At 45.6% G+C, this 24769-nt stretch overlaps 2 protein-coding genes across 4 annotated transcripts in view; one reads left to right on the forward strand and one right to left on the reverse strand.

Annotated features, from left to right (window-relative positions):
• LOC119432873 (uncharacterized) overlaps positions 1-24769 on the forward strand; it is a 539288-nt gene that overhangs the window by 136427 nt on the left and 378092 nt on the right. The gene's annotated exons all lie outside the window — the stretch shown is intronic.
• Positions 1-24769, reverse strand: part of LOC119433704 (V-type proton ATPase 21 kDa proteolipid subunit c'') — a 103465-nt gene that overhangs the window by 58417 nt on the left and 20279 nt on the right. For 2 of the 3 annotated variants that reach the window (XM_049659205.1, XM_049659204.1), the window contains exon 6: positions 14361-14432. In XM_049659205.1, coding sequence (XP_049515162.1) covers positions 14394-14432 — 39 coding nt within the window. In that variant the 3' untranslated portion in view covers positions 14361-14393. Of the gene's footprint in view, positions 1-434; positions 1297-14360; positions 14433-24769 lie in introns of those variants that run through there. The other variant, XM_037700955.2, reaches the window with a different exon arrangement.

A 24769-nucleotide genomic window follows, 5' to 3' on the forward strand; every position in this document is an offset into this window, starting at 1 on the left:
TTGGTTTTAACCAATCATGAAGGAGCGAGTGGCAACGTCGATGATGCTTCTGGTGAGCGCCACTGGGCAATCATGCAGTCTACGGTGATGTAGCACTGTTAGCATGATTTAAATATTAAATATTTCATGTACTCTGACCTATGCTAAAAGCATCAGACTATGCAACCTCCAACAGAAAGACGGTGGCTTGAAAAGTGTTCAAGGGCACCTGTAAGACTAAACCGGGCTAGTTGGATTGGATTCATAGTAACCAACAAAACTGAGTGCTTAGATGAACGACAAAGGAAAGAGTGCACGACATAGAGATTGTGTCCTGCATTCAGCTACACCAACCTTTATTTTAAAATTGTATTTCCTAAACTGTCAAATAGCTTTGCAAGTGTCCCCGGGTATAATTGTTCATGTAGCAACAACACTATGATTCCACACAGCAGTTTTTCTCCACCATAACAGTGGTGGAACCATCTCTAATGGAATAGGCTCATTATGTGACCCAAGAAAAGAATGGTGGGTGCCCTACCGCAGGCAGCAGTCGGCATCTAAGCATAAAGGAATAAGCCATTTTGACAACTGTATTTTTACTATCTTTGCACACAGCAGCAACACACCAACTGTCGCATATGTACAAATAAATATTTCCACGTTGTAACTATATACTCACAACACTTGCCATTCATTCTAAAGCATAGGCATGCTATCAATGGGATTAGGTGCACACACTTTTGGCATATTCAGAGTGCAGGCCACTTTTTATCAGCTGGGAGCCCAAAAAAACTACGAAACTTGCCACAGAAGCAGAGATGAAAGAAAAAAAAAAAGTGAAACTCCATGCTGTTTACTGAGATATGTGCTAAAAGCCACCAGACTAGAATGCACAAGTAATTGCCCATTACAAAGTGGCTGCTTGATGTGTTGCTGTACAGCACCTAAAAATTTTTTTTTCTTCATCTCCTTTTTTTTTTCTTTTTACAAGACAAGAGGACATTTAAACATGTTTGCTGCAATGGGGAGATTTCAAACATGTTTGCAATGGGGACTGCTATGGAATGGACAGAAACGTCTTACAATGGGAACATTTTTGTGATAATGTTGGAAACTGAGCAGATTGTACTGCACAGGCAAAAAATAGTGGGGCTTGGTTAGGTGAGAAACAACACTCCGCTGAAACAAGTACACAATCCTGGCAGTTGCATCTCTTCACTTTACGAGTGTCCACTGCGAGAGACCCCGCTGCAAGAAGTTCACAACGACCCAGCTGGGGTTGAAGAGCACTGGACAGTGATGGATAAGAGGGAGCTGCAGAACATCAAGGACAAACAAGGTAACAATAATGTAGCGCTGCTGCATAGATAAAAAAAGTACAGTAACCTTCATTTGAATGAAATTTTCAGTTGAACAGAGTCATGTAATATTCCCATGGATATTACATTGAACACTATGCAAAAAAAAAAATTGTCTCGGTTAAATGAACTCTTAAGGTAACTTCCAGGTTTACTAACCCTTTCAAGACAAGGCAGCACTGGTATGGAATCACCCAGCTTGATTTATGAACTCCGTGCCTGCCAACTCTCCTGATTTGTCCGGGAGACTTCCGAATTCCGACCATTCCTCCTGACTGTACAGACAAGGCCATAACCCTGGTACGCACAGAACAATCGACTCAAAATTCAAGGACAATTCAAGCATTTTTAGGATGCCAAAATTCAAGGAGGGGAAAACAAGCCTTATTCATGCAAATACACTGGCAAAAAGCCAGATCTCATTTACCTTGGCTTCTGTGTCTTAAAGCTAAGTAGCTGCTGAGTTAGACATGCTTCAAACTCTCCAGGTAGCATTTCGATGTTGACTTTCCTATTGTAATGAAGCCAATGGTCTTCTAGCATGATAGTTAGCAGTGCCTGCTTCAGCCAGATACTTGTGTTAATGCCAAATGGCTGAAAATAACTTTCAGTCAGGAATTTCTAGAGCGTAGCATTGAATAATGGCTGCTGTATGAACCAACCAGCAAAACAACAATAATAGTAGTACAAATTGGTTGCTTCATCTAGCTTCTCGATAGCAATGGAAATCTAAACAAGCCTGTCATTGGCAGCTAAGGACACGTTACAGTGCACTGCTTCGCGACACTCTGAAAGGAAAATTTATGCAGGATTGCTTCCCAATAGACAGTGCCCATGACACAGCCCATATGTGAAAGTTTGTAACATTGAATGTTTAACAGTAACTCCCAACCCCAGTTTTCGAGGAATTTAAGGAGCACATTTATTTTCAAGGAGCTTTAAAGGCCCTTCAATTAGTTTTCACGCATTGGAGAGGTGTATGAACCCTGAATAACTCTTCTAAAAAACTGCCCCAACCCCACCAAGAGAGAAAAAAAGATCTATGCTTTATGCATCGCCATTGCATTGTAATTATCACGACAGTGCTAGGTAACTAGCCGAAGTTAGATTTAAATCTAAGCAATTTGTGTGTAGGCAGTGTAGGCTTAATTCAGTTGCCTTCATGCATTGAGAGGTACGCTTGAGGCAAAGGTGTGATATTGGTTGCATAATGGCCTGTTCCCCAAAGTCAGCTTCGCCGTTATAGAGTAGTGTTGTGCAGTGCACCATGTTAAAAGTGGAAAGGGGACACTGTCACAGGACATAGTTTGTGTTCCTTAATTGTGCACTGTATCCAGTCAAGGTATAAGTGCCAAGACATCTAATAACTGTACTGGCGGACATTCAGATCTGTTTCTGATGTCGTCATGGCGATTTGAGCCCTTCTTTAGCCCACCTTGCGAGTATATGAGAATGTAATGGGGCCTAGTACACTTTCCATAAAGGGGTCCTGAACCACCCCTCGGGTACGGTGTCTAGATGGGTAGGTGTGCCGACTGGCACAGCTACCCGCTTCATGACGCAAAATAGGCACTACGGTCAGTATAACGAATCCGTAGCGCGTGTCTTCTGCTACAGCTGGCAGATGGTGAGCAAAAAAAAAACCCGTATTAGAATAGTTGTATGTCTGTTTGTGTCAGCTTGAAAGGTGAATACCTTCGGATCTCTCTTACTGTTTTAAAGTTTTTAAGAGATGGGGAATGTTTTAAGAGACGGGTTGTAGCAGCCCCGCGGGCCTCAGTGGCGGGGATTTGCGGCGTTTACATTCACGACAACTCTTGACGTAGCGCTTTACAGATGTAGAAAGTTTGGGCCAGTAGTACGCCTGTCGAACTTTGGCGAGAGTTCGTGAGAAGCCTAAGTGACCAGATGTGGGCTCGTCATGGCAGGCAAGAAGACTGTCGTTGCGCATGTCAGTAGGTATGACGAGAAGGTACGGTTTGCCATTGCTGTTTGAGTTTTTCTTATACAAGACACCACTTCGAAGTCAGAAGGACGAGAGACTGCGAGAAAGGCGTCGAGGTATGGGAGAGTTGCGTCCTTCGAGGTTTTCGATGATTGCGCGGATTTCAGCATCCTTGCGCTGTCGTGCGATCAAGTCCGTTGTGGTGAGGGCCCCAAGGAATCCGCTGTCATCCTTAGCATCCGGATCCCAAACTTCGGTGGGTGCACGTGACAACGAATCAGCATCTTCGTGCTTGCGGCCTGATCTGTATACGATGGTCAGATCGAATTCTTGCAGACGAAGGCTGCATTGTGCGAGTCGCCCAGCGGGGTCTCGTATATTGGTCAACCAGCACAATGAATGATGGTCGGTCACTAGTTTGAAGGGGCGACCATAGAGGTAAGGCCGAAACTTCATGGTCGCCCATACCACTGCAAAGCACTCTTTCTCTGAGGTGGAGTAGTTTCCTTCTGCGCGTGAAAGAGTACGGCTGGCGTAAGCTATCACGCGCTCTTTGCCCTCTTGGTGTTGGACCAGGATAGCGCCAAGACCCACGTTGCTGGCGTCGGTATGGACTTCAGTATCAGCGTCCTCGTCAAAGTGAGCAAGAACTGGTGGTGTCTGCAAACGCTCCTGCAGCTCGGTGAAAGCCGCGTCCTGCTCTTCATTCCAGACAAATGGTATATCTTCTTGTGTGAGGTGAGTCAGAGGTTCGGCAATCCTAGAAAAATTGGCAATAAAGCGGCGATAGTATGCGCAGAGCCCCAGAAAGCGACGGACTGCTTTCTTTTCCCGGGGAACAGGAAACGAGGCCACGGTGGTGGTCTTGTCAGGGTAAGGCTGGACGCCATCCGTGCTCACAACATGGCCAAGAAACTTTCTTTACAACATGGCCAAGAAAGTTCTTTATAACTGAAGTGGCATTTCTCTGGCTTCAGCATGAGGTTAGCGGCGCAGAGAGCGTCTAGCACAGTCTTCAGACGATTCAGGTGTTCCTCAAAGGTCTCCGAAAATACGACGTCATCAAGATAAACGAGGCAAGTATGCCACTTCAGACCGGTGAGAACAGTGTCCATCATTCTTTGGAATGTCGCAGGTGCAGAACACAAGCCGAAAGGGAGCACTTTAAATTCATACAGGCCATCCGGTGTAACAAAGGCAGTTTTCTCGCGATCTCGTTCATCAACTTCAATCTGCCAGTATCCACTTTTCAAATCTATAGATGAAAAATACTTGGCGCGTCGCAGTCTGTCGAGTGAATCATCGATGCGGGGCAGTGGATAGACGTCTTTTTTAGTCACGCTGTTTAGCCGCCTACTAAACAGCGTGACTACTTTCTTAAACAGCGTAACTACTTTCTTCAGGTGTGTCGCTAGTTTTCGGCTCACGACCTGTGTCCAATAACGCACTGACTTCATGGTGACCGTCGAGCACCACAGGTATATCTAAAGACAGTCGGCTTCCCAATTCAGTTGTTGTCGTCGAATCACTGCCGGAACCTGGTCGCGTCGCTGGGAGGCCTTGCTCGCGTCGATTATCAGTGGCCTCGCCCCTGAAGGTCGCTGTCTTTAGTTTTCCCATCTAGGGCTTGGCGAACGCCCCTGCGCCGCCGCCACTGCGAAGCTCCGGGAATTTGGGGGAAATCGTCTCGGCGATGGTGACCATGACTGCCGTCGCAAGGGCAGTGGCATGCGCTGTTGAGACAGGTATTCCTTCAATGGCTCTTGGTCTTTCGCCGAATCTTGGCCTTGGAAAGTCGACGGCAAAACCCTGAAGTCCAAGGCGGCAATACGGGTATTCACGGTATACGTGTCCGGCTTCGCCACAGTGATAGCACAGCGGTCGCCTGTCCGGTGTGCGCCAGATGTCCGGTTTTCTTTGAAGCGGTTGGCGGTTCTCCAAGTGCTGGATCGGTTGCACTGATGGAAGTGTATCGTGAGGCGTGGGGCGCACGAAGGGCGGACAAGCAGGAATATACTGGCTTGCAGTTTCCGCGTATGATGCGCACCAAAGCTCCGTCGGCACAGGTGGTGTGACCTCACTAGCAAGCGGGACTTGCAGAGCATGCTGTACCTCGTTCCTGATGAGGCTGGATATGGATCCCACAGTAGGTTGAGGCGGGCAGTGAATTCTTTGCAGCTCGTCGCGTACCACTGATCGGATGAGGTCGCAGAGGGAGTTGATGCTGATGCTACCTCCGGCAGCTCCGATCTGATCTATCGATGATGCGATGCTGATTTGCCGGTCGTACACTGCTGACCACTGCTGAAGCACTTTTTCCATTGTAATGGCTTCCGTTAAGAACTCAGCCACAGTCGTCGGGGGACTGCGAACGAGGCCAGCAAAAAGCTGTTCCTTAAACCCTCGCCTTAAGTGGCGGAGCTTCCTATATTCTGCCATGTCCGGGTCAGCTCGACGAAAGAGGCGTGTCATGTCCTCAACGTACAACATCACACTTTCATTGGGCATTTGGATGCGAGACTGAATGGCCCGCTCGGCGCGTTCACAGCGATCAGTATTGGCGTAACTTGCCCGCAGATGACGACAAAAGTCGCTCCACGACGAGAAGGGTTTGCAGTTCTCGTACCAGGTGCGAGCGCCATCCTCCAGGCTAAAGTACACATTCTTCAGCTTGTTCGCATCGGTCCACCCATTGAAATCAGCGACGCGTTCGAACTGAGCCAACCAGTCTTCGACGTCCTCAAGGATGGAACCATGGAAGACTTTTGGCACTTTCTGCAGCGTATAGTCAGCAGCAATAGTAGTGCCTTCCATACCGCTTTGGTGTGTTGCTAACGTAGTCTCGGGTAGAGGTCCAGCTCAGGGGGCAATCCTCGGACTCTTCGGCTGGCCCGGTGAACAGGTGGTCACTGCAGACACAGGGCTACCAGGAGGCATGTAGGACATTTGCTGGGACTACCCAGCACCTCCACCAGTTTGTCACGTGCAACAGAAGGCCTTTATAGCAAGAAGTACTGCACCGGCAGAGACAAGCACTTTTCTCCTTGCCTGAATACTGGCTCGCGCTCGCCGCAGCTCGTAACCTGGTGGCAATATTCAATAAATAAACATTTGAAAATTGTCCGACGACAGCATTCATACAGAGGACCCCTAGCACAGCAGCTCGATGCTCTAACCATTTGACCACTGGCGCATGTCCTAGCAGGCGGAACAGAACATCCTTAAAGGCGGATACACATGCGAGGGCAAAACCTCGCCTGCTCCGTGGGCCAAACAGTCACGTGATCATTTGAATCCGGCGCAGCTGAGTTAGGTTGCATTCCCACAGCTGGAGCGCCGTTTGCGGAATCCGCGTGCTTAGTCTCGACTCCAACGCTTAGCAGCTGCGCGTTTGCATAATCGGCGTGCTCTATATTCCATAGTGCTGTGAATCCCTCAACAAGAGCCAAAAAAGTGATGGTTGCCTCGTCACTTAGCGTTTTCTTGTGCAGCTCCCTCATGTTGAGGTCACGCAGCGGTCTGAGTTAATAGAAATGTGCGCGCAACCAAGACTCGCCTTTCCCGCTGCACCGCAACAAAAACACACGTGGCTTCAAGCCGACAACACGCCATCGTAGCCACGCCAATCCGTCCAATGTAGACAGATTTGACGCCGACTACGCTGAATTGACGTCAGACGAGCTACCAAACGGACGGATGGAAATACCGGCGTGCATTTTCAATCCGGACCGCGAGCGGAGGAGGCCAGACTAGGCGAGGGCAGCACGTTTTGATGACGCGCGCGTCACGTGATACACCATCCGCTGCGTAAATTCCTCCTCCGTCCCTGTCATGTGAATGCCCCTTAAGCAGTTCCCGTGTGCAACCCAATGCGTTGAGACACTTGGCACATTTTATTCAATATCAATTATACGAACACTCCATGCGAACTTTCGCTGCAGTTGATAATTACAAAAAAAATGATTTATTTAGTTTTATTACATTTTCTGAAGAGCATTGCTCACATAATCTGTACACTTTCGATTTGCATCAGAATTTGAACGCCAGGTGATGAAATATGTCTAGGCGTGTTCATGTTCCAATCACACTGACTGGTTCACAGAAGTAGCGGAAATTCGCCTGTGTGACAGGGGTATAAGACCTCAGGGGCAGTACTCTGTAAGAGTCCAATTAGTGGACTGTCGGTTTCAGCTGTTGCGATTGGCTGCTGCTTCACGTGCAGGAAGGAGACTGGCTGGCACCTTCCTGCACATCAAGCAGCAGCCAATCAGCGACAGCCGAAATGAACAGTCCACTAATTGGACTCTTACAGAATCGCGCCCCAGGTTAGACAGCTTTGCTTGCTGGAACGAATTGTACCACAACTATGCAAACCCTGCTAGCTTGTTCCCCCGTTTTCCCACCTGTAGTAGCGTTGTAGTACTTGCCAGTGTGGGGCTTCTCCAGTGAAGCACCGCGTCCCTCACATCGCGCAAACATACCTCGACATGTCAATTGCCAGAACGCCAGCCGAGAAGCTGCTGTGTAATGCTAATCACACTGACGCAAGGAGGGCCCGCATACACGCCAAGACCACTCCGTGGTCCAGATGCAGGAACTACGTGCTGCTGCGCACACTGCAGCTCAACGCTGGGGGCGCCCAGATGCGGCACTACGGAAGCGGAAGGCTGAGGCTAAGCGACAACACCTTCAAACTTTTGCAGTTCAAAAGCGCCAAGCAGATGCACACATTGTGCCCGCTGTGAGCATGCCGCAGTACAGGAACGCGAGGCTGACGCAAGGCGACAATGCTGACAAGACCCTGAAATTCTTTCTGTCCAGGTGGGTCTGTGCACATCACATTATTAAATAAATCAATCAATTTAACTCTTTCCTTACCACGGCACTAGGCATTGATCAACGGTGACTAAACTTCTTGAGCGCCTATTTTAAAAAAATCACTGGTCTCCTAGACTCGTAGCGCCATCTCGGTGATTGTATACAAAGTAGAGTTTCTGTTTCTGAGCGGTTCACATTTTTACCACGCGGCGGGGATTTTTAAAGGGCGCGCGAGCTCAAAGGTTGAAGCGAACTTGGGCGGCGTGATGGCGTCGACATCCGGTGCCGCATGCGCTCGACAGAAAGCAGTTTCGCTTGATCCCGATGATCCTAGAAGCGATCTTTTGGACTTTTCAAGCAGTGATGACTCGGACATCGATGTCACGTCGTCGGAGTTTAGTTCGGATGAGGAAACTTCAGCAGATCAGCCGGGAACATCAGCTGTTACCAGCTGGCAAGTTTCGTTTTCGCCTACCGATTTGTTTATCGATATCTACAGCCAGTTCAATTGCGCTGTTGGTGTTCAAACTATGATTTCCTTTATTTGTAGTGTGTCCACTTCATTTGGACAAGACATGCTGCCACCAGTTTCGGCCCCAGAGAGATCCTGGCATTGACGTCGGGATGACGCTCCGTAGGGGTCCGAAGCGGCTGGCGAGAGCTCTCGATCTTTTTCGCCTGTCCTTTACGGCGGAGGTCGTTCATGCTATATGTATAAACACCAACAAATATGCACGGATGCATATCCTTGACAAACCAATCTAGAGAATTTTTTCTATCATTAGGAAAGTTTGCTGCGAATTTCATTATTTATTTGTGCTTGGTAATTTTTATTACGTATTTTGTAATTACTGTTTCTTTTCCAAAATGTACTTTTGAAATGTGCGTTTAGTACTCGTGTTTTTGTATATAATATTATGCTGTAAATTTATATTTTGCGTGAAAAAAAGATCGTAAGTAGGACCAACCAAGAATTTGAATGTTTCACTATGCATTATGTAATTTTTCTTAACTCAAAGAGTACTTTATCTATGGCTATAATACTTTAAAGAAATGTTGCCAAGGGATGTATCAACAATTTCTATATTTTGTAATTTCTCTAAAAAAATTTTTGCCAGAGATGTGACTTATTACTGAAATCTTGTTTGAAAATTTTTAGTTTTTTTTTGGTGAAGATTTTTTTTGTGAAAGTAACATCTTTTATATTTTTTAAAATAAATATTTTTTGAAAGCACGCTCATTTACCTTCACTTTTATATACTGCATGACAGTGTAAACTTATTGGCTGTTGCACAAAAAATTCCTAACTCAAACATATAAAAAACAGCCAATTTCCCATTGGTAAGGAAAGAGTTATCCAACAGCAGGATTCAAACAGAGGACATCTAGCACAGAAGCCCTATAATGTAACCATTACGCCATGCGTGCTTTTCCCCTGTAACGGTGTGCCTCATAATTGGATTGTAGTTTTGACATGTTAAATCTCAGAAATCATTTCAAATTAATTAAGACATTATCAGACGTGAAAATGTGGGCTGGTCCTGAAGATAGTGCAGTAAAAAAAAAAAAATTGTACAACACTCCTGCTACTCTCCTCACACGAGGAGTAGCGTGATAAAGTGTGCCGCAGTGACTCCGCCCCTATTTCACCACCACCTTGTTCAGGAAGACTCTTTTCATCGACTTCAACTGGAGGTTGAATCACCTTCCAACTTTTTCTCTCGTCACAAGTGGATTCTCCTGGACCCAGGCGTGTCACATGCTCAATGATCCCACGGTGCTTCGGCTTAATTTCTTTTTCTGTTGGCTGTACTTTCAGATGTGAGAAGCTTACACTTTGACAGCATGGTGCTGACAGAAACATTGCACCATTTGAATTCGTCTCAGGCGCGTTCTCTGGTAGCAGTTTGCCTGCGAGTGTGGTGCGACCACATGTAGTATTGACAGCAATGTATCTTGTGGGGATGCGCGACTCTCACGTGTCCCCTGATGTTCTTTTCCCCGCATGGCTCCCGTAATCGGGCTTCGCCGCGTAGCTTTACGGCGGCGGAGTTGCAACGTATTACGAGAGATGGCGCTAGTGTTGCGCTGCTAACGCCACCTGACGACGGGGGGTTAGGCGGGCGCAAAAGGGAGAACGCGGTTCCTCTTCGGGTTGGGGTCAGTGAGCGATGCAGACGTCCCGCGCGTGCGCCAATCCACGCTTTGCGAAACCGTCTCTCGCATGGCTAGGAGGAGGGCACCAATATGGACGAACACGAATCGTTCGAACGCGCCACCGTTGGCGTGACCGTACACGTGAACGACTAGGCGATGGTGTCATAGCATGGGGCGAATAAATTCGCTCGCTATCCGGTCGCGGTGAGTCGGACTTCCTTGATTTGTCGCGTGCCCATGTGAATGTTCTATTGGTAGTAATTTGGCTAGCGTTTATTAGTGTATGAAAGGTGCAATAAATGCCCTTTTGTTTGTTTGCACTACTGTGTTGTCGTTCCTTTGTCCCAAGATCATGTGTGAGACCCCACAATCTATACAGTCAATCTATAAAAAAAATTTTGGAGTAGCTAGCACTAGTGGTGCAAGGCTACAGCGGAGCTAATCGGTTCCTAGCTGGTCCTGGCTATACGAAGTGACGCTAAGTTACACGAAGTAATGCCAAGTGATGCTATGTTGTACGCAGTAATGTCATGTGATGGTAAGATTCTTGATAAGCGGCGGCTTCCTTGGCAGTGCGAACCTTCCTTGGTCTCCCCATGTCTACGGCTGGCGTGCTGCCGCCGCACACCTGCTTTCATAAGGAACAAAGGAGGGCATGCACAGTTGGCCGTGGTGTCACATCTGACTCGCGACGCATGCATAGTAGTGCACAGCTGGTGGCGAAGTCGTAGGGAAAGTGGGGCGAAAGCTATGCACAGTGTACGGGCGGCGAGCGCAGATGTGCCGGGATGACGTCACGGCGCATGCGCAGTAGTGCACAGCTAAGAGGAGCTCGGCGGCAGTTACTAGGCAACACGAGTTGACATCACTCCGTGGAGTTTTTTCTGTCTACGACAGACAGATTATGCGCGGCATAAACAGCTCCGCTGTGAGAAATTTCAGACACGAAAAACCTTCGCCATCCGATTTTCTGTACTTCTTGCCATGACCGCAGGTCCAAAATGGCGTTTATCGTAGCCACCACTGCCGCGCCTTTTACGTACTGCATTTAGTCTGACAATGGGAAGGAGGCATAGGCAAAAGTGATCAGGCCCACTTTCACTCTCGGCTGGTGTAATCGCAAAGCGCAGAAGTCGGAACCGCTATCAAAACACGGAACCGCACAGCCTGAAACGGTGGTAGCATCTGTTATACCGCATGCGTAATCATGCATGCGTAATCATGCATGCGTAATCATGCGAACAGCAACTAAACTTCGCAGTTCGATATCTCAAAGCACGGATACGCTAGAACAACTCTGCCAAGTGGAACTCTGTAGAAACACGACTGCCGCTAACTTATTAATAAAAACATGCCTGCTTATGCAGCCAGCCAAAAGTTAATTATTCAATTTTTGTTAATTGCACTGCTAACAGCGATAATTACGATCTCACTTTGTGACCCGTTCGCCACATAACCCTACTGTAGAGGTGCTTTTTTCTTACGTCTATGCACCTAATTTAAAAAAAAAAAAACTGTCAGCTTAACTTTGATCACCCTGTATTGAGGTGTATACATGGTGTTTCATTGACAAGTAATAAAAAGTTACATAATTCAGTATATTGATAATATTGTTATACTGAAGTTCGTTATAACGCGGTTTCACTGTATTTTAAAAGAGTGATCCGTTAAGTTATTCATCAACAAAGATTTACCTTTTCTATCTCCAATTCCTAAGCAGAGCACATAAGAGGCGCTTGGAAGCATTAATTAGATTACAAAAGAAGGATCATGCTTGGATTCCCATAATTGCATATGTTGTTCAAGTGTGCCTTATAATATTTCAAATTGTGAAACAGTCAATAAATTATTCAGGATTAATTTGAATGTTCTACACACGCTTTGCTTCTTGAGCAACGGTTACTTTTATCTTTTAGCTAAACAAAAGCTTTTTTGTTCTCTGTGTAGTTCATGAACTTAACTTGTATATTGAAATATTACTGGGCACATTGCAAACAAGTATGCAATCATGTGAATCTACGCATAATCCCCTCATAAATTAACAAAAAAATTTATTGCAATGCATAAGGCTTAATGGTGTAGAAACTTGCATCTTTCAAAAAGAATGCTAGTAGAAGAAGGCTAGTATGTCTCGCATTGCTAATGAGGAAAATTAGTGCAAGAAAAAGACAATGCACACAGGTGTTTGTCTTTCATTCCTGTGTGCGTTGTCTTTTGTTATAATTTTATTCAGCATTACATCATTCACATGCTGCAATAAAGAAAAATATGAAGGTACTTGTCTTAACAATATACTTATGAAAAACTTGTCTTAACAATATACTTATGAAAATTCAACCTTGGTTAATTCATGATCACGGTTTATTCGAACAAATTAGAAATTTTTAGCAGGAATATCATATTTTCAGTGCACATGAAAGTCACTCATCCAAAACATATATTGAAGATTTGACATAAATTATTGCTCATTGGGCAACATGATGTAGCAAAGCTTTTGAGCCCAGAATTAGCTAAGAGAGAGCAAGAGTGCTGTAAGGTAAAAATTGCTTTGCATAAAATTTTGTTTCAAGTGCTGCTAAAGCAGTCAACCGCAGACGGCTACTCTACAATGAGAAAAATATAGCATACTTGCCAAGTTCGAAGACACTAAATCCAGGAGATCTTCCGACCGGGAGGGGTCAGTCGGTTACACCCCCCCCCCCCCCCCGACATCTGTATTTTTAAGTACTGACACGAGAACTTCCTTACAATTTTATTTACAGATATACAAACGACCACATGAACATCAATGTCTCACTTTTGCAAGCATTTTGTTGTTGCTCATTCCGCCTTCAAAAGTTCTTTAAAATTTAATTAAATGCTCGGGTCTTGCGTCCCACAACCATCATCTGATTATGAGGCACGCCGTAGTGAGGAACTTCGGATTAATTTTGACCACCTGGGGTTCTTTAACGTGCACCCAATGGCCGGCACACGGGCGTTTTTGCATTTCACCCCCAACAAATGCAGCCGCCGCGGCCGAGATTTGATTGCGCGAACTCGTGCTTTGCAGCACGATGCCAAAGCCACTACGCAACCACGGCGGGTGTTCAAAAATTCTTCAGATAATGTTTGACTGTAACAAATTCTTTCACATTTTGCGAGGATAATGTTTCCCAGCGTCCTCGACGAGCGACACATGGACGAGCGGCACTGCATCCTCGTATTTTTCCTGATCCTAAATTGCCGCTCGCACTCTGCATTGCTCTGTGGTATCAACCAAATAACCAACATCACTTCGGCCGAGCACTACATTAAATATACTTGAAGATACTTTTTGCGCTAGCGCTCCTTGCTTTTAAAGCCATGACTGACCGTAGGCATATGCAATGCCAGAGCGGCTGACGCAGAGGAGGACGATGGAGAATCTAGTGTTAGTTACGGCGGACCACGGCATTCGCTCGCTAGCTTAATGAGACTAGGGCCACTAGGGCACCCAACAACCCTGTCAGCGTAAGGAGCAGCTCTGCGGTTAATGAAATAGCGCATGTATAGGGTTTCCCTACTACTTTCTTAACAATGTTTTGTGCGATGAACTTCCAAATGGATTAGATTGGGTTGGATTCTGTTTGCGAATGTGGCCTGACAAAGTGCTGGCGTGAATAGGAACGGGACATAACTGAAAGTTCCGGGAGATTTTCATGTCAACCGTACAACCGGAAGAAATGGTCCAAATTCAGGAATCACCCGGATAATCCGGGAGACTTGGCAGGTATGATATAGTGAGTAGAATGTTGACATAGCCTCTTCCTACACCACCAACAATTGCAAAGTGAAAAGAGAAAAAATTGGGATAATCAGCATGCATTTAAGAGATAATAAGCATGTTAGAAATGACGAAGCAAGTACTAATCCAAGTGCTGAGTGTCAAAAAAGGTTAGTTTTGAAAATACTGTACATTCACATGACGCGGTGAAGCTAATGCTCCAACAATGTAGTTAAAAAATCTCTGAAACAAGAAGGAAACCAGCAAAGTACATAACTATTGTGATGAGAGTTGTGTGCTCCAACTAGCTGTAAAGCGAAGCGGCGGCAGAATACAGAATAGGAGCTGCTCTTGCCTTTGGGGTAGCATATGCTGCAGCTGCACCACACTAGGCCTTGGTAGAGTCGCCCATGCTGATTTTGGCAGACTGAAATTGCAGGGGGGGACAAATGTGTTAGCACGTGTCACCATGCTAAAACATTTCAAGCATGCGCACAAGCATTCTGTGACATTTCGCTGGTCGCTTGTGATATGGCACATTTGCTGAGAGCTCCAAAAGAGTAAAATGTAGCATGTATTCGGACCACTCTGTAGGTAATATACCATAATTGTGGTGGCTTCAAAAAAAATAACGAAGCTGTGCAAAGCATGTCACCCTTTCTATTTAATCCGCTATTACATCATCTGCTGTGACAGCCGACACCAAAAGCCAAAATTTCTGCTATCAACTGTGTGTAACCAAGATATTACTGCCTTAAAAAAAAAAAAAAAAAGCATTTCTGCTTCTGGGTCATGGCACATTTTGTCAAAGAAACATCAATTGTCAGCGGTGCCACCGCACTCACACCTGTTTCGATCCCTATTAGTATCAATAAAACATAATTTAGGTTATAAAACACAAGTGACAATGCCAGTGGGTATTTCATTAGATGAAGAAAAACGGTCTGAGGGCACGCATACAATGCATTTGATAATTCTGGCATTGTGCAAGGAGCTACAAGGGAATGCATGGTAGCAAAAAGCATTGTCACAGTCCAAACACACAGTTATGTCCCTGGATTAGGTAATAAAGAGTTATAGCAGACCTGTGTTTTCTGTCCCATTACATGAAACCACTGGCGTGAACTAGGGAGATTTATAAATAGTGTCCCTAAGCCCTAACACCCCTTTTGTACGTCTTTTGTGTTCTGTCATACTCTTTGCCCTGGCGGTTTTTGTACCTTAACTTTGCATTTGCAAAGTTTAAAATTCCCCAATGTCTAACGCGTATCATACCGTGACAGGAAACGTGGGCTGCTGTAACTCTAGTGAGTATAATGAAAAAAAAAAAAAAAAAAGGGGGGGGGGGGGGGAAGGCACACTCCTTAGCACCTCCTCCCCATCCCATTCCTCCTTGCGGATTACAATGCCAACAGCATCAAGATGGGCTTTCAGTAAAAGATTACAATTCGTAAAATAATCATGATATCAGCCGAACTTCTTTGGAAATACACTTGAAGTTTAACAACATGGATCAGGTAACATGGGCTAAAAAAACTGTGTCCAAAACAGGGGCTTTAAGGCAATCCAAATAAAAGCAGCAACATACAATCACTTCAGCAGGACAAAGAAAACAACACTAGATACAACACTCACGAAAGACAATATATTCTTCTACTACAATCTATTATTTTCACCTACTTCTGTTTGTTCCCGCTACGTGCAGTGTGTCCTTTTTGTTTGCTTTCTTATTGCTAATATCCTCGGCACCTGTGCTGCTTTAATGTTCCGAAATTTTTGTTACCCTTGTGCTTGTTATCGTATTTCTTCCTGTACCACTCCTGCCTTGGCTGCCAAAAGGCTGCTGGCAGTATTGAATAAAGAATTAATAAAATAAATAAATTCCAATCGTGGATAGTTTGGGGGAAGAAAGATATCAAACAAATCTGACTTATAGGCAGTTCATGGACTTTGAGGGAATGATGATGATGTGTGATGTTTTATGGCGTAAGGACCAGTTATGGCCAAAGAGCGCCATGCCAGTGTTTGTGAGTGTGCAGTGGAGCGGTGAATTGTGAGAAGTAGATGAAACGTGGCTGTAAAGGGGCCTAAAAATTATCGCTGTAAAGTGCGTAAAATATAAATGTACTAAGATCATGGCAATGACTAATGAGGTGTACTATGAAATGAAGGATGCATTGAGAAAGAACAATACTATATTTAAAATATTTAAGATGCAGTAATTGGCAGGAAGCACTACTGCCTAAACAGAGCCCTTGAACCACAAGGGCCTGGAGGCATGTGCTATAAAAAACTATCACAGCGGCATTCTCTAGAGAGAGGATGCACTACGAACTGATTGGGCTAATAACATGTAGCACAACATCGTTCAAAAAGCCGAGGATTGCTTTGGCGTTAAAAAGTGGTTCTTCACCAATAAACATCATGGGATGAAGAGGGATATGATAGCGGTATGCTACAGGAAAATATTTTCTTCTCTCCGTTTCGGCTTCCCGACACCACATCTACCACAGATTGGTGGTTCATCACCAGTGAGCAAAAAATTGTGCGTGCCGTACGTGTGTCCTATTCTGAGACGACAGAATAGGACATCAATTCGTCGTGTTTTCGTAGCTGAGCGCCAGAAACCTAACTGTGGTTTAATCATGTGAAGTTTATTATTTGTTTCAGCGTCCCACAAGTGTTGCCAGTGGCTTCGTAGCTTCTTTCGCAAGAAAGGCTTCAAGTCTGTTGCAGGAACAGCTACTGTGTGATTACTAGTGTGCAATGCAGCTGACGTGGCCATATGGTCAGCTCGCACATTACCCTCAATGCCTCTATGGCCCGGCACCCAGCATATAATGACATGCTGGTAGGATATATACGCTCTGCATAGAGTGGAATAGAGCTCAATGAGTACAGGATTTTTTGTGTTTGCAGAGTGACATCAGGGCTTTCACAACGCTTAGAGAGTCTGTAAATATAACCGTTTTTTGAAGTTTTGTTTTCGTTATATGCTTCACAGTTGACAATAGTGCATAGGCCTCAGCCGTAAAGATACTTGTTTCCGGGTGGAGTACACCGGATTCCAAGAAAGATGGGCCAACGGCTGCATAATAAACCCCGGCATGTGACCTAGAAGCGTCTGTGTAAAACTCTGTACACGAGTACTTGGATTGAAGCTCTAGGAAATGCATTTTAATGTGTGCCTCTGGAGCGTCTTTCGTGACCTCTACGAACGATGTGTCGCACTCTATGATCTGCCACTGCCATGGCGGTAACAATTTAGCAGGAGCCATAGGACGATGTTCAAGCACTGGAACCACCCATTTGCTCACTAAGATTCCTTACACGTAAAGAGAACGGTTTCCTCGCTGCAGGTCGGTTATGGAAGAGTGCAGCAGCGGTCATATCGTTTATGGTGGAATAAGAAGGATGTTCGTTGTTTGCTTGTACTGTCAGAAAATATACGAAACTGCTATATGAACGCTGCAGATGGAGTGACCACTGGTTCGACTCTACATAGAGACTCTGGATCAGGCTTGTTCGGAAAGCACCGGTCGCGAGGCGGATACCCAATGGTGAATGGGGTCTAGTATTTTTAATGCACTTGGCGTTGCGGAGTTATAAACTATAGCTCCGTATCAAGGCTGCGAGCGGACAAGACTATTGTACAAGTTAGGAGGCATTTTCGATCACTACCCCATGTTGTGTGCGAGAGAATTTTTAAAAGGTTCATAGTCTTCAGACACTTTGTCTTCAGATATTTAAGATGGGGGATGAAGGTAAGCTTAGAGTCCAGAATTTGTGTCCCAGGAATTTGTGTTCACTGCTCATGGATAGTTCCTCTCGATTGATCGTGAGATTTGGTACCGGTGTCACGCCTCTTTTTTGAGAAGAGTATGCATGTACTTTTCTGTGCGTTTATTTTGAACCCATTTACATCCGCCCATTTAGACAATTTGTTTAATCCAAGCTGCAACCTGTCGTTCACAGATAGCGATGTTACATGATTTGAAACTTATCTGTACATCATCGACGTACACAGAATAAAACATGCTGTGTGGAATGACTGTATGCAGGGAGTTCATTTTTACAATGAAGAGTGTGCAACTAAGTACAGCCCCTTGCGGCACGCCAGCCTCCTGGGTGAATGTTCTAGATAAAACATTGCCCACTCTTACGCGAAACGTGCGGTTAGACAAGTAGCTTTCGACTGTGTTTAACATATTTCCGCGGACCCCCATCGCAGAAAGATCTCGCAGAATTCCGAAGCGCCATGTCGTGTCGTACGCTTTCTCTAAATCTATAAATAGTGAAAATAAAATCTGTTTATGAATAAATGCATCTCTGATGTTTGCCTCGATGCGAACAAGGTGGTCTATTGTCGACCTACCTTCTCGGAAGCCACACTGGAAGGGGTCTAGTATTTTGTTATTTTCTAGGAAACTGATTAAACCCCGGTTTATCATTTTTTCATACAGCTTGCACAGGCAGCTCGTTAGAGCTATTGGCCTGTAGCTGCTGGCTAAGGACGGGTCTTTGCCTTGTTTAAGTATAGGGATGACTATGGCTTCTTTCCATGAGGACGGGATACACCCAGCCGCCCACATGGCATTAAAAAGAGATAAGAGTGTTTTCAGTGTTTCAGGGTGTAGGTATCTACCATTTCATACATAATACGATCGCCACCTGGTGCCGAGTTGTTGCAACAAGTGAGAGATGCTTTAAGTTCGGCTAAGCTAAATGGTCGATTGTAAGCCTCACTCGAAGAACCTTTACGGTTAAGGGGCTGCCGCTCTTCGCGTTCTTTGAACTTCAGGAAAGTGTCTGTATAATGCGATTCACTTGATACATATTGAAAGTGTTCACCTAGACAATCCGCCTGGTCTTCCAGGCTATCACCTTGGCTACTTACTAAGGGTAGAGGATGTGACTCCCGGCCTATTAGTTTATTTACCCTATTCCAGACTTTTGTTTCGTCGGTGTATGAATTTATACTGGAAATGTACCTTTCCCAACTTTCTCTCTTTGCACGTCGACGCGTTCTTCTGCCCTATGACTTTGCTTGTTTAAAATTTATCAGGTTTTCAGCTGTTGGGGAGTTGCGAAACAATCCCCAGGCTTTGTTTTGTTTTTTACGTGCTTTTTGGCATTCATCATTCCACCAAGGCAGGCGACGTTTATTAGCCAGTCCATTAGTTTGTTGTATACACCTTTCAGCAGCGTCAAGGATAAAACCTGTTATATACGCCACAGCATCGTCTATGTTAAACGAGGCAATGTCATCCCGGCCTAAATATGTTATTTGTCGGAAAAGTTCCAAGTTAGCCGAGTCAACCTTCCAACGGGGAACGTGTGGCGAGCATCTATCTTGTTCTGTTAAGCCTAGCATAATGGGGAAGTGGTCGCTCCCAAAGGGGTTCTTGAGAATGGACCACCTCAGGTAGGGCATTAGTGTACTCGATGCTATACTTAGGTCAATGGATGAATATGTGTTATGTGTAATGCTGTAATACGTAGGCTCTTTCTTGTTAAGTAATGATGCGCCTGAAGAAAACAGAAAATTTTCAATCAGGCGACCTCTCGCATCGCAACGTGAGTCTCCCCACAAAGTGTTATGTGTGTTGAAATCTCCGACAACTATGTATGGCTCCGGAAGTTCATTTATGTAGTTTTGGAATTCGGTTTTATGTAGTTGATAATTGGGAGGGATGTATATAGAGCTGACAGTGACGAGCTTGTCAAACAACACCCCTCAGACAGCAACTGCCTCTAGGGGCGTACGAAGTTTTAGTTCCCGGCAGGCAATACCTCTGTCGACTACAATAGCCACAACCACCGGAAGACACGACTGTGTCATCACGGTCTTTACGAAAAATGGCGTATTGTCGGAGAAAATTTGTTTGCGTGTGTTTGAGGTTGTGTTTCTTGGACACACGACACACAGCATCTTTGGATTATATTTATGTAGGAGTTATTTGATGTCATCGAGATTGTGGAGGAGTCCTCGGACATTCCACTGTAATATTTGTGTATCCATATTGAATGTGGTTTTGTGCTGTGTGTTAAGAAAGAGGAGTTACTTCACAGAGCCCTTTCCGGGCTGCCGTGATGCGGTGTTTTTCTTGTTTGGAGCGATCGCGAGATTCTCGTAGCTCCTTAGGCGCTAGTGGCGCCGCCTGGCTGGTTGTTGTGTCCATAGCCTCTTGCCAGGCGCTGGACACGCGTTCTTGCGAGCGGTTGGTTGACGAGAAGGCCTCGCCTCGAGGGACGAGGCCCTGGAAGCCAACCAGCCCGGAGGTCGATGGCCCCGTGTTCTGGGATGGCGGAGCAGTGTTAGCTGCAGCCGCCGAGGGGGCGGATGGCGTCACTGGCAGCTCACCGCGTGTGAGCCGGAACAGCCGCCGGAAACCGTTGTGTCGCTGCCCCCTGACGCGCCACATCGGCAAAAGTGTTCTTGGGCAGGTATGATACCCGCCTACGTGCCTCCTTGAATGATATGTTCTCCTTTACTTTGATTGATACTATTTCTTTTTCTCTTTTCCAGGTAGGGCACGACCGCGAGTATGCAGCGTGCTCCCCATCACAGTTCACACAGTGGAGAGAGTTTTCACATGATTCCGAGAGATGTTCGTTCGCACTGCATTTTGCACACGTCTGACGGCCTCGGCAGTTCTGTGAACTGTGGCCAAATCTTTGGCATTTAAAGCAACGGAGAGGGTTGGGGATGAACGGCCTTACTCTGAGTTTAATTGTAACCTGCCTCGATGGTTTCTGGCAGCACACTGGAACCGAATGTGAGTATTAGATGCTTTGTGTCAATTTCTTTACCATCACGCCTCATTCTGATTCGTTTTACATTGATTACGTTTTGTTCTTTCCATTCTTCCAGAAGTTCAGCTTCGGTCAGCTCCATGAGATCATCATCGGAAATCACACCGCGGATGGTGTTCATGGTGCGGTGTGGGGTAACTGAAATGGGTATGTCCCCGAGAGACACTAGGTTGCATAGTTTTCCATGTTGCTTTTGTCGTGAAGTTCCAAAAGAAGGTCGCCACTTGCTAGTCTGGTTGCCTTATAGCCTGGGCCAATTGTCTGAGTTAGACTTTTGGAAACGAGGAAAGGCGAGATCATTCTCGTTGTTTTTCCTGGTTTCTCACAGTGTATTACTTGATATCGGGGAAAATTCTCAGTGTTACGGCCAAAAAATTTAAATACTTCTTCGGTGCGCCCTCGTCTCTGAGGGCGATCAGAAAGTTTAGGAAAGGAGCTATCCATAGAAAGTTTGCAGTTTTCGGCAGTAACGCCAGCCGCCCACCATGGAGCCCAACAAGGGGACGCCACAGGTCTTATAAAAATAAGTCCTGCGCACGCCAGCCGTACGTCACCACTATAACCGAATATGAAATAACCTAGGTCGGCTACTCACACAGGGTTAACCCTCGCTGCCAAGAAGATCGGAAGTAATATAGAAGAGAGGAGAAGACAGGAAAGATTGAAAGTATGAGAGAAAGACGAAGGATGGAGAGGAGGATAGGAAAAGGCAACTACCGATTTCTCCCGGATGGGTCAGTCCGGGATGCCGTCTACGTGAAGCCGAGGCCAAATGGGTGTGTTGCCTCCGCCGAGGGGCCATAAAGGTCCAAGCACTCAGCATTGGCTCAACCCCCAGGATCCCCTTTTCCCCGGACACGGCTAAGCCACGCACGGTTAAACGTGGGAAGGTCCAACCCTCGTGTGCTCGGGTTCGTGGTGCCGCAACACACCAAACGCCTGCTTACGCAGATGCCCCTGCGGGGGACTTTGAGGGAATGGTCAAAGCATTGTGACCAGTCAAGTAGTAGTTGCATTATATATTTCTCGCTTGGTATACCGACTGTACCATGAAATATGCTGCGGAAAAGTTTTAAACGCTGGCGTTTCATAGACTTTCGAGGGTCTTCCCACTTTGGTTCTTTATTAACATTTATCACACTGAAATTGATACCATTTTTTTTCTTTTAAACTGTGGGACGCTCTACTCTATCGCGTTCCCCGCATGGCTCTAAAGAAGCAGGGAGAAATGTTCTCCCATCCTAGTCGACTGTTAGTGTTGCACCAACAGGAGCAGCTCGAAAGGCAGAATGCATGAGGCTTATTCTTTTTGCAGAACACATCCTCTTGAGTGGACAAGCCTCTAGGTACTGCCATTTCTGGTGAGCAGTTGAATTACAGAGGCACTGCAGCCCAATGCAACACCATGGGCAGAAGAAACATGCGCAAGTGAAAGACCATTGGCAGTTCTCTGGCTTTTAATTATCCTCCTAAATATCAGCACAAATGTGTTCTTGCATTGCACACCACACAAAATATGAATGCTGCAGTCATGCACTGAAGCTGAAACTGGTGCCTTAACTGATGTGCATGTGGCAACTGACTTTCATTTTGTTGTGTCTTATCTGGCTTATCAAGCCTCTTCTCAAAGAAAGAGCGGCATTTTTGGTGTTGTAGAAACATAATTATTGAATACAGCTTAAATAGTTTCTCTTTAGACTCCCTTTAGGCTTGCACCAACACAAACCACCATGAGAAGGTCTTTGTGTCACCAAGTGAGTGAAAAAGCTTCCGGCGCTACCATGATCGGCATATTTGTTTTACGTTAAAAAATTGCAGATCCCATGCATATGCGGGAATCAGTGACGAGTGACGCTTTCTCTGATGCTTGCTGAAATGTCACCACTTCACCTCTGTGTAGTTCAACGCTTCTTGCTCAATGTAATCACTGGTCCCAATTTGTACTCTTTTCTACTGCTTCGCTCCCTGCCTCTTGCTCTGCTACTCTACTTGGGCACCTTCCCAGTGGCACAAACCTCATCTGGGGGATTGGCCAAGAATGTTCACATACATACTGCCCAGTTGCACACACCCCGCGTATCAACTTCTCTATTCGGGCCCCAGGGGCGTAGCCACAGGGGGCTGATGGGGCTTCAAAAAACAACCACCGGCACTGGGAGTCATTCTGGATTTTGTCTACAATGTCTTTTTCACTTTCGAAAGGACATTTCAGCACGAGTATTGCGAACTCGGGCTAGATTTTGTGGCAACGCCCTTGCACCTGGAGTCACATAACGCAAGGAGCCCCATCCGAGCACAAACTTTCAAGGGCTTGTCGATAGCGAGCGGGCGCGTTGCGGAATGTGGCAGCGGCCGCGGAATCTATGGAGCGAATGGGTTTCAATTCCGAAGGGTATAAATATAATGTTCTCATAAACTTTTGACGCGAAAGGTGCACTGACATTTCCAAAGGCGTGCTTTAGATTTTCAATTCTGGAACTTTATGGGTTTAATGTTCTTATAAACTTCGGCCAACATGCGCACACTGGAGCCCTTGTGTCCAAGCCGTTCCAGAAATGGAAGCACGCGTTCGCAATCTTCCACACACACGAAAATACTAAATATCACCGTGACTGTCAGCTGATAATTTTCTCCAAACATTTTCAGGCAGCGCGACCAATGTGATCGATCAGCTGGACCAGGGCAGGCAAAGTAGAATAAGAGAAAACAGAAGTTAACGGCCTATTATTGCGACAGTTCTTTTTTGCGGGCAACAAGGTCCGGCTGTCCGTGGCCATAGGGACTAGTGATCCTATGGATATAAGCCCAAAGCCCCCCCAGCTGAAAATACCAGTATTTTCAGAGCGCTTCTTCGCATGCGAGCTGATTGTGGAGATACAGATCTGAAGAACCATTTGGAAAGTTGCCCCAGTAATGCTTCATATTTAAGCCCAGATGTACAAAACCAAATTATAGAAATTTGTGGTGAAATTATCAAAGAAAGCCTAGATGCAAAAGTAAACGCTGCAGGCTGCTTCTCCATACTTGCTGACGAAACGACGGATATTGCTGGAATGGAACAGCTTAGTGTTTGTGCAAGGTACCTAAGCAAGGACGCCAACGACATCGAAGGAGTGTTTTTAGGTTTCAGCACAGGAATAGATGCCTTCTCTCATTGCGAGTGAAGGTTCTATGTAAATGTGTACAAACTGCTGCAGATTGTAGTCACCCTTCCAGCCACCACTGCCAGCGCAGAGAGAATATTTTTTAACATGAGATTACTAAAAAACTACTTGCGCTCTACAATGTCTGAGGAATGCATGGTTATGTTGGCGCTTCCATACGACCACAGAGACGTCGGCATCAACGTGTCCGAAGTCATTAAATGTTTCACTAAACTTCCGCGCCGAGTGAAGTTTGTCCTTTAGATAGCTAAGCATCAAAAATCAAAGCAAGTAAAAAGCTCTGTTCCTTTAGGTTCATAAACTCATAATTATGAAACGTAGGACTTTCATTGGCTTTTAAAACTGCAGAAAATTTCGCCATTATTCTAACAGTTAGCATCATGATCAAAATTATCATGTGAATATGAAAATTACGAGGACATCAACAACCAATTCTGACCGGCCTTGCTCATTGAAAGCCCGGCCCACGCGGCGTTTCCCAACAAACACACACTGATATTGGGGCAGTTCAACTTGCCGCATCATCTGTGGCTTTCGTTTGTCTTTTTCTTTCCTTTTTAGTTACCTGCTTTTACTTCTTTTTGAACCGGAGCAATACCTTTCTTTAATTTTGGGTGCAGAATATTTGTTGCCGCTCTGCAGGCAGTTAAATTACACATTTACATACTAATTTTTGCATCATTTCTCTATTATTCTACCCCTATGGTGCTGTCGCGACCGCCGCATGGCCCAAGTACATATCACAATTTCTGCAATCATAGTTTTGTTCTTGCCTGAATCGTCT

The sequence above is a fragment of the Dermacentor silvarum genome, chromosome 11 (assembly GCF_013339745.2).
Source record: "Dermacentor silvarum isolate Dsil-2018 chromosome 11, BIME_Dsil_1.4, whole genome shotgun sequence".
NCBI classification, from domain to species: Eukaryota; Metazoa; Arthropoda; class Arachnida; order Ixodida; family Ixodidae; genus Dermacentor; species Dermacentor silvarum.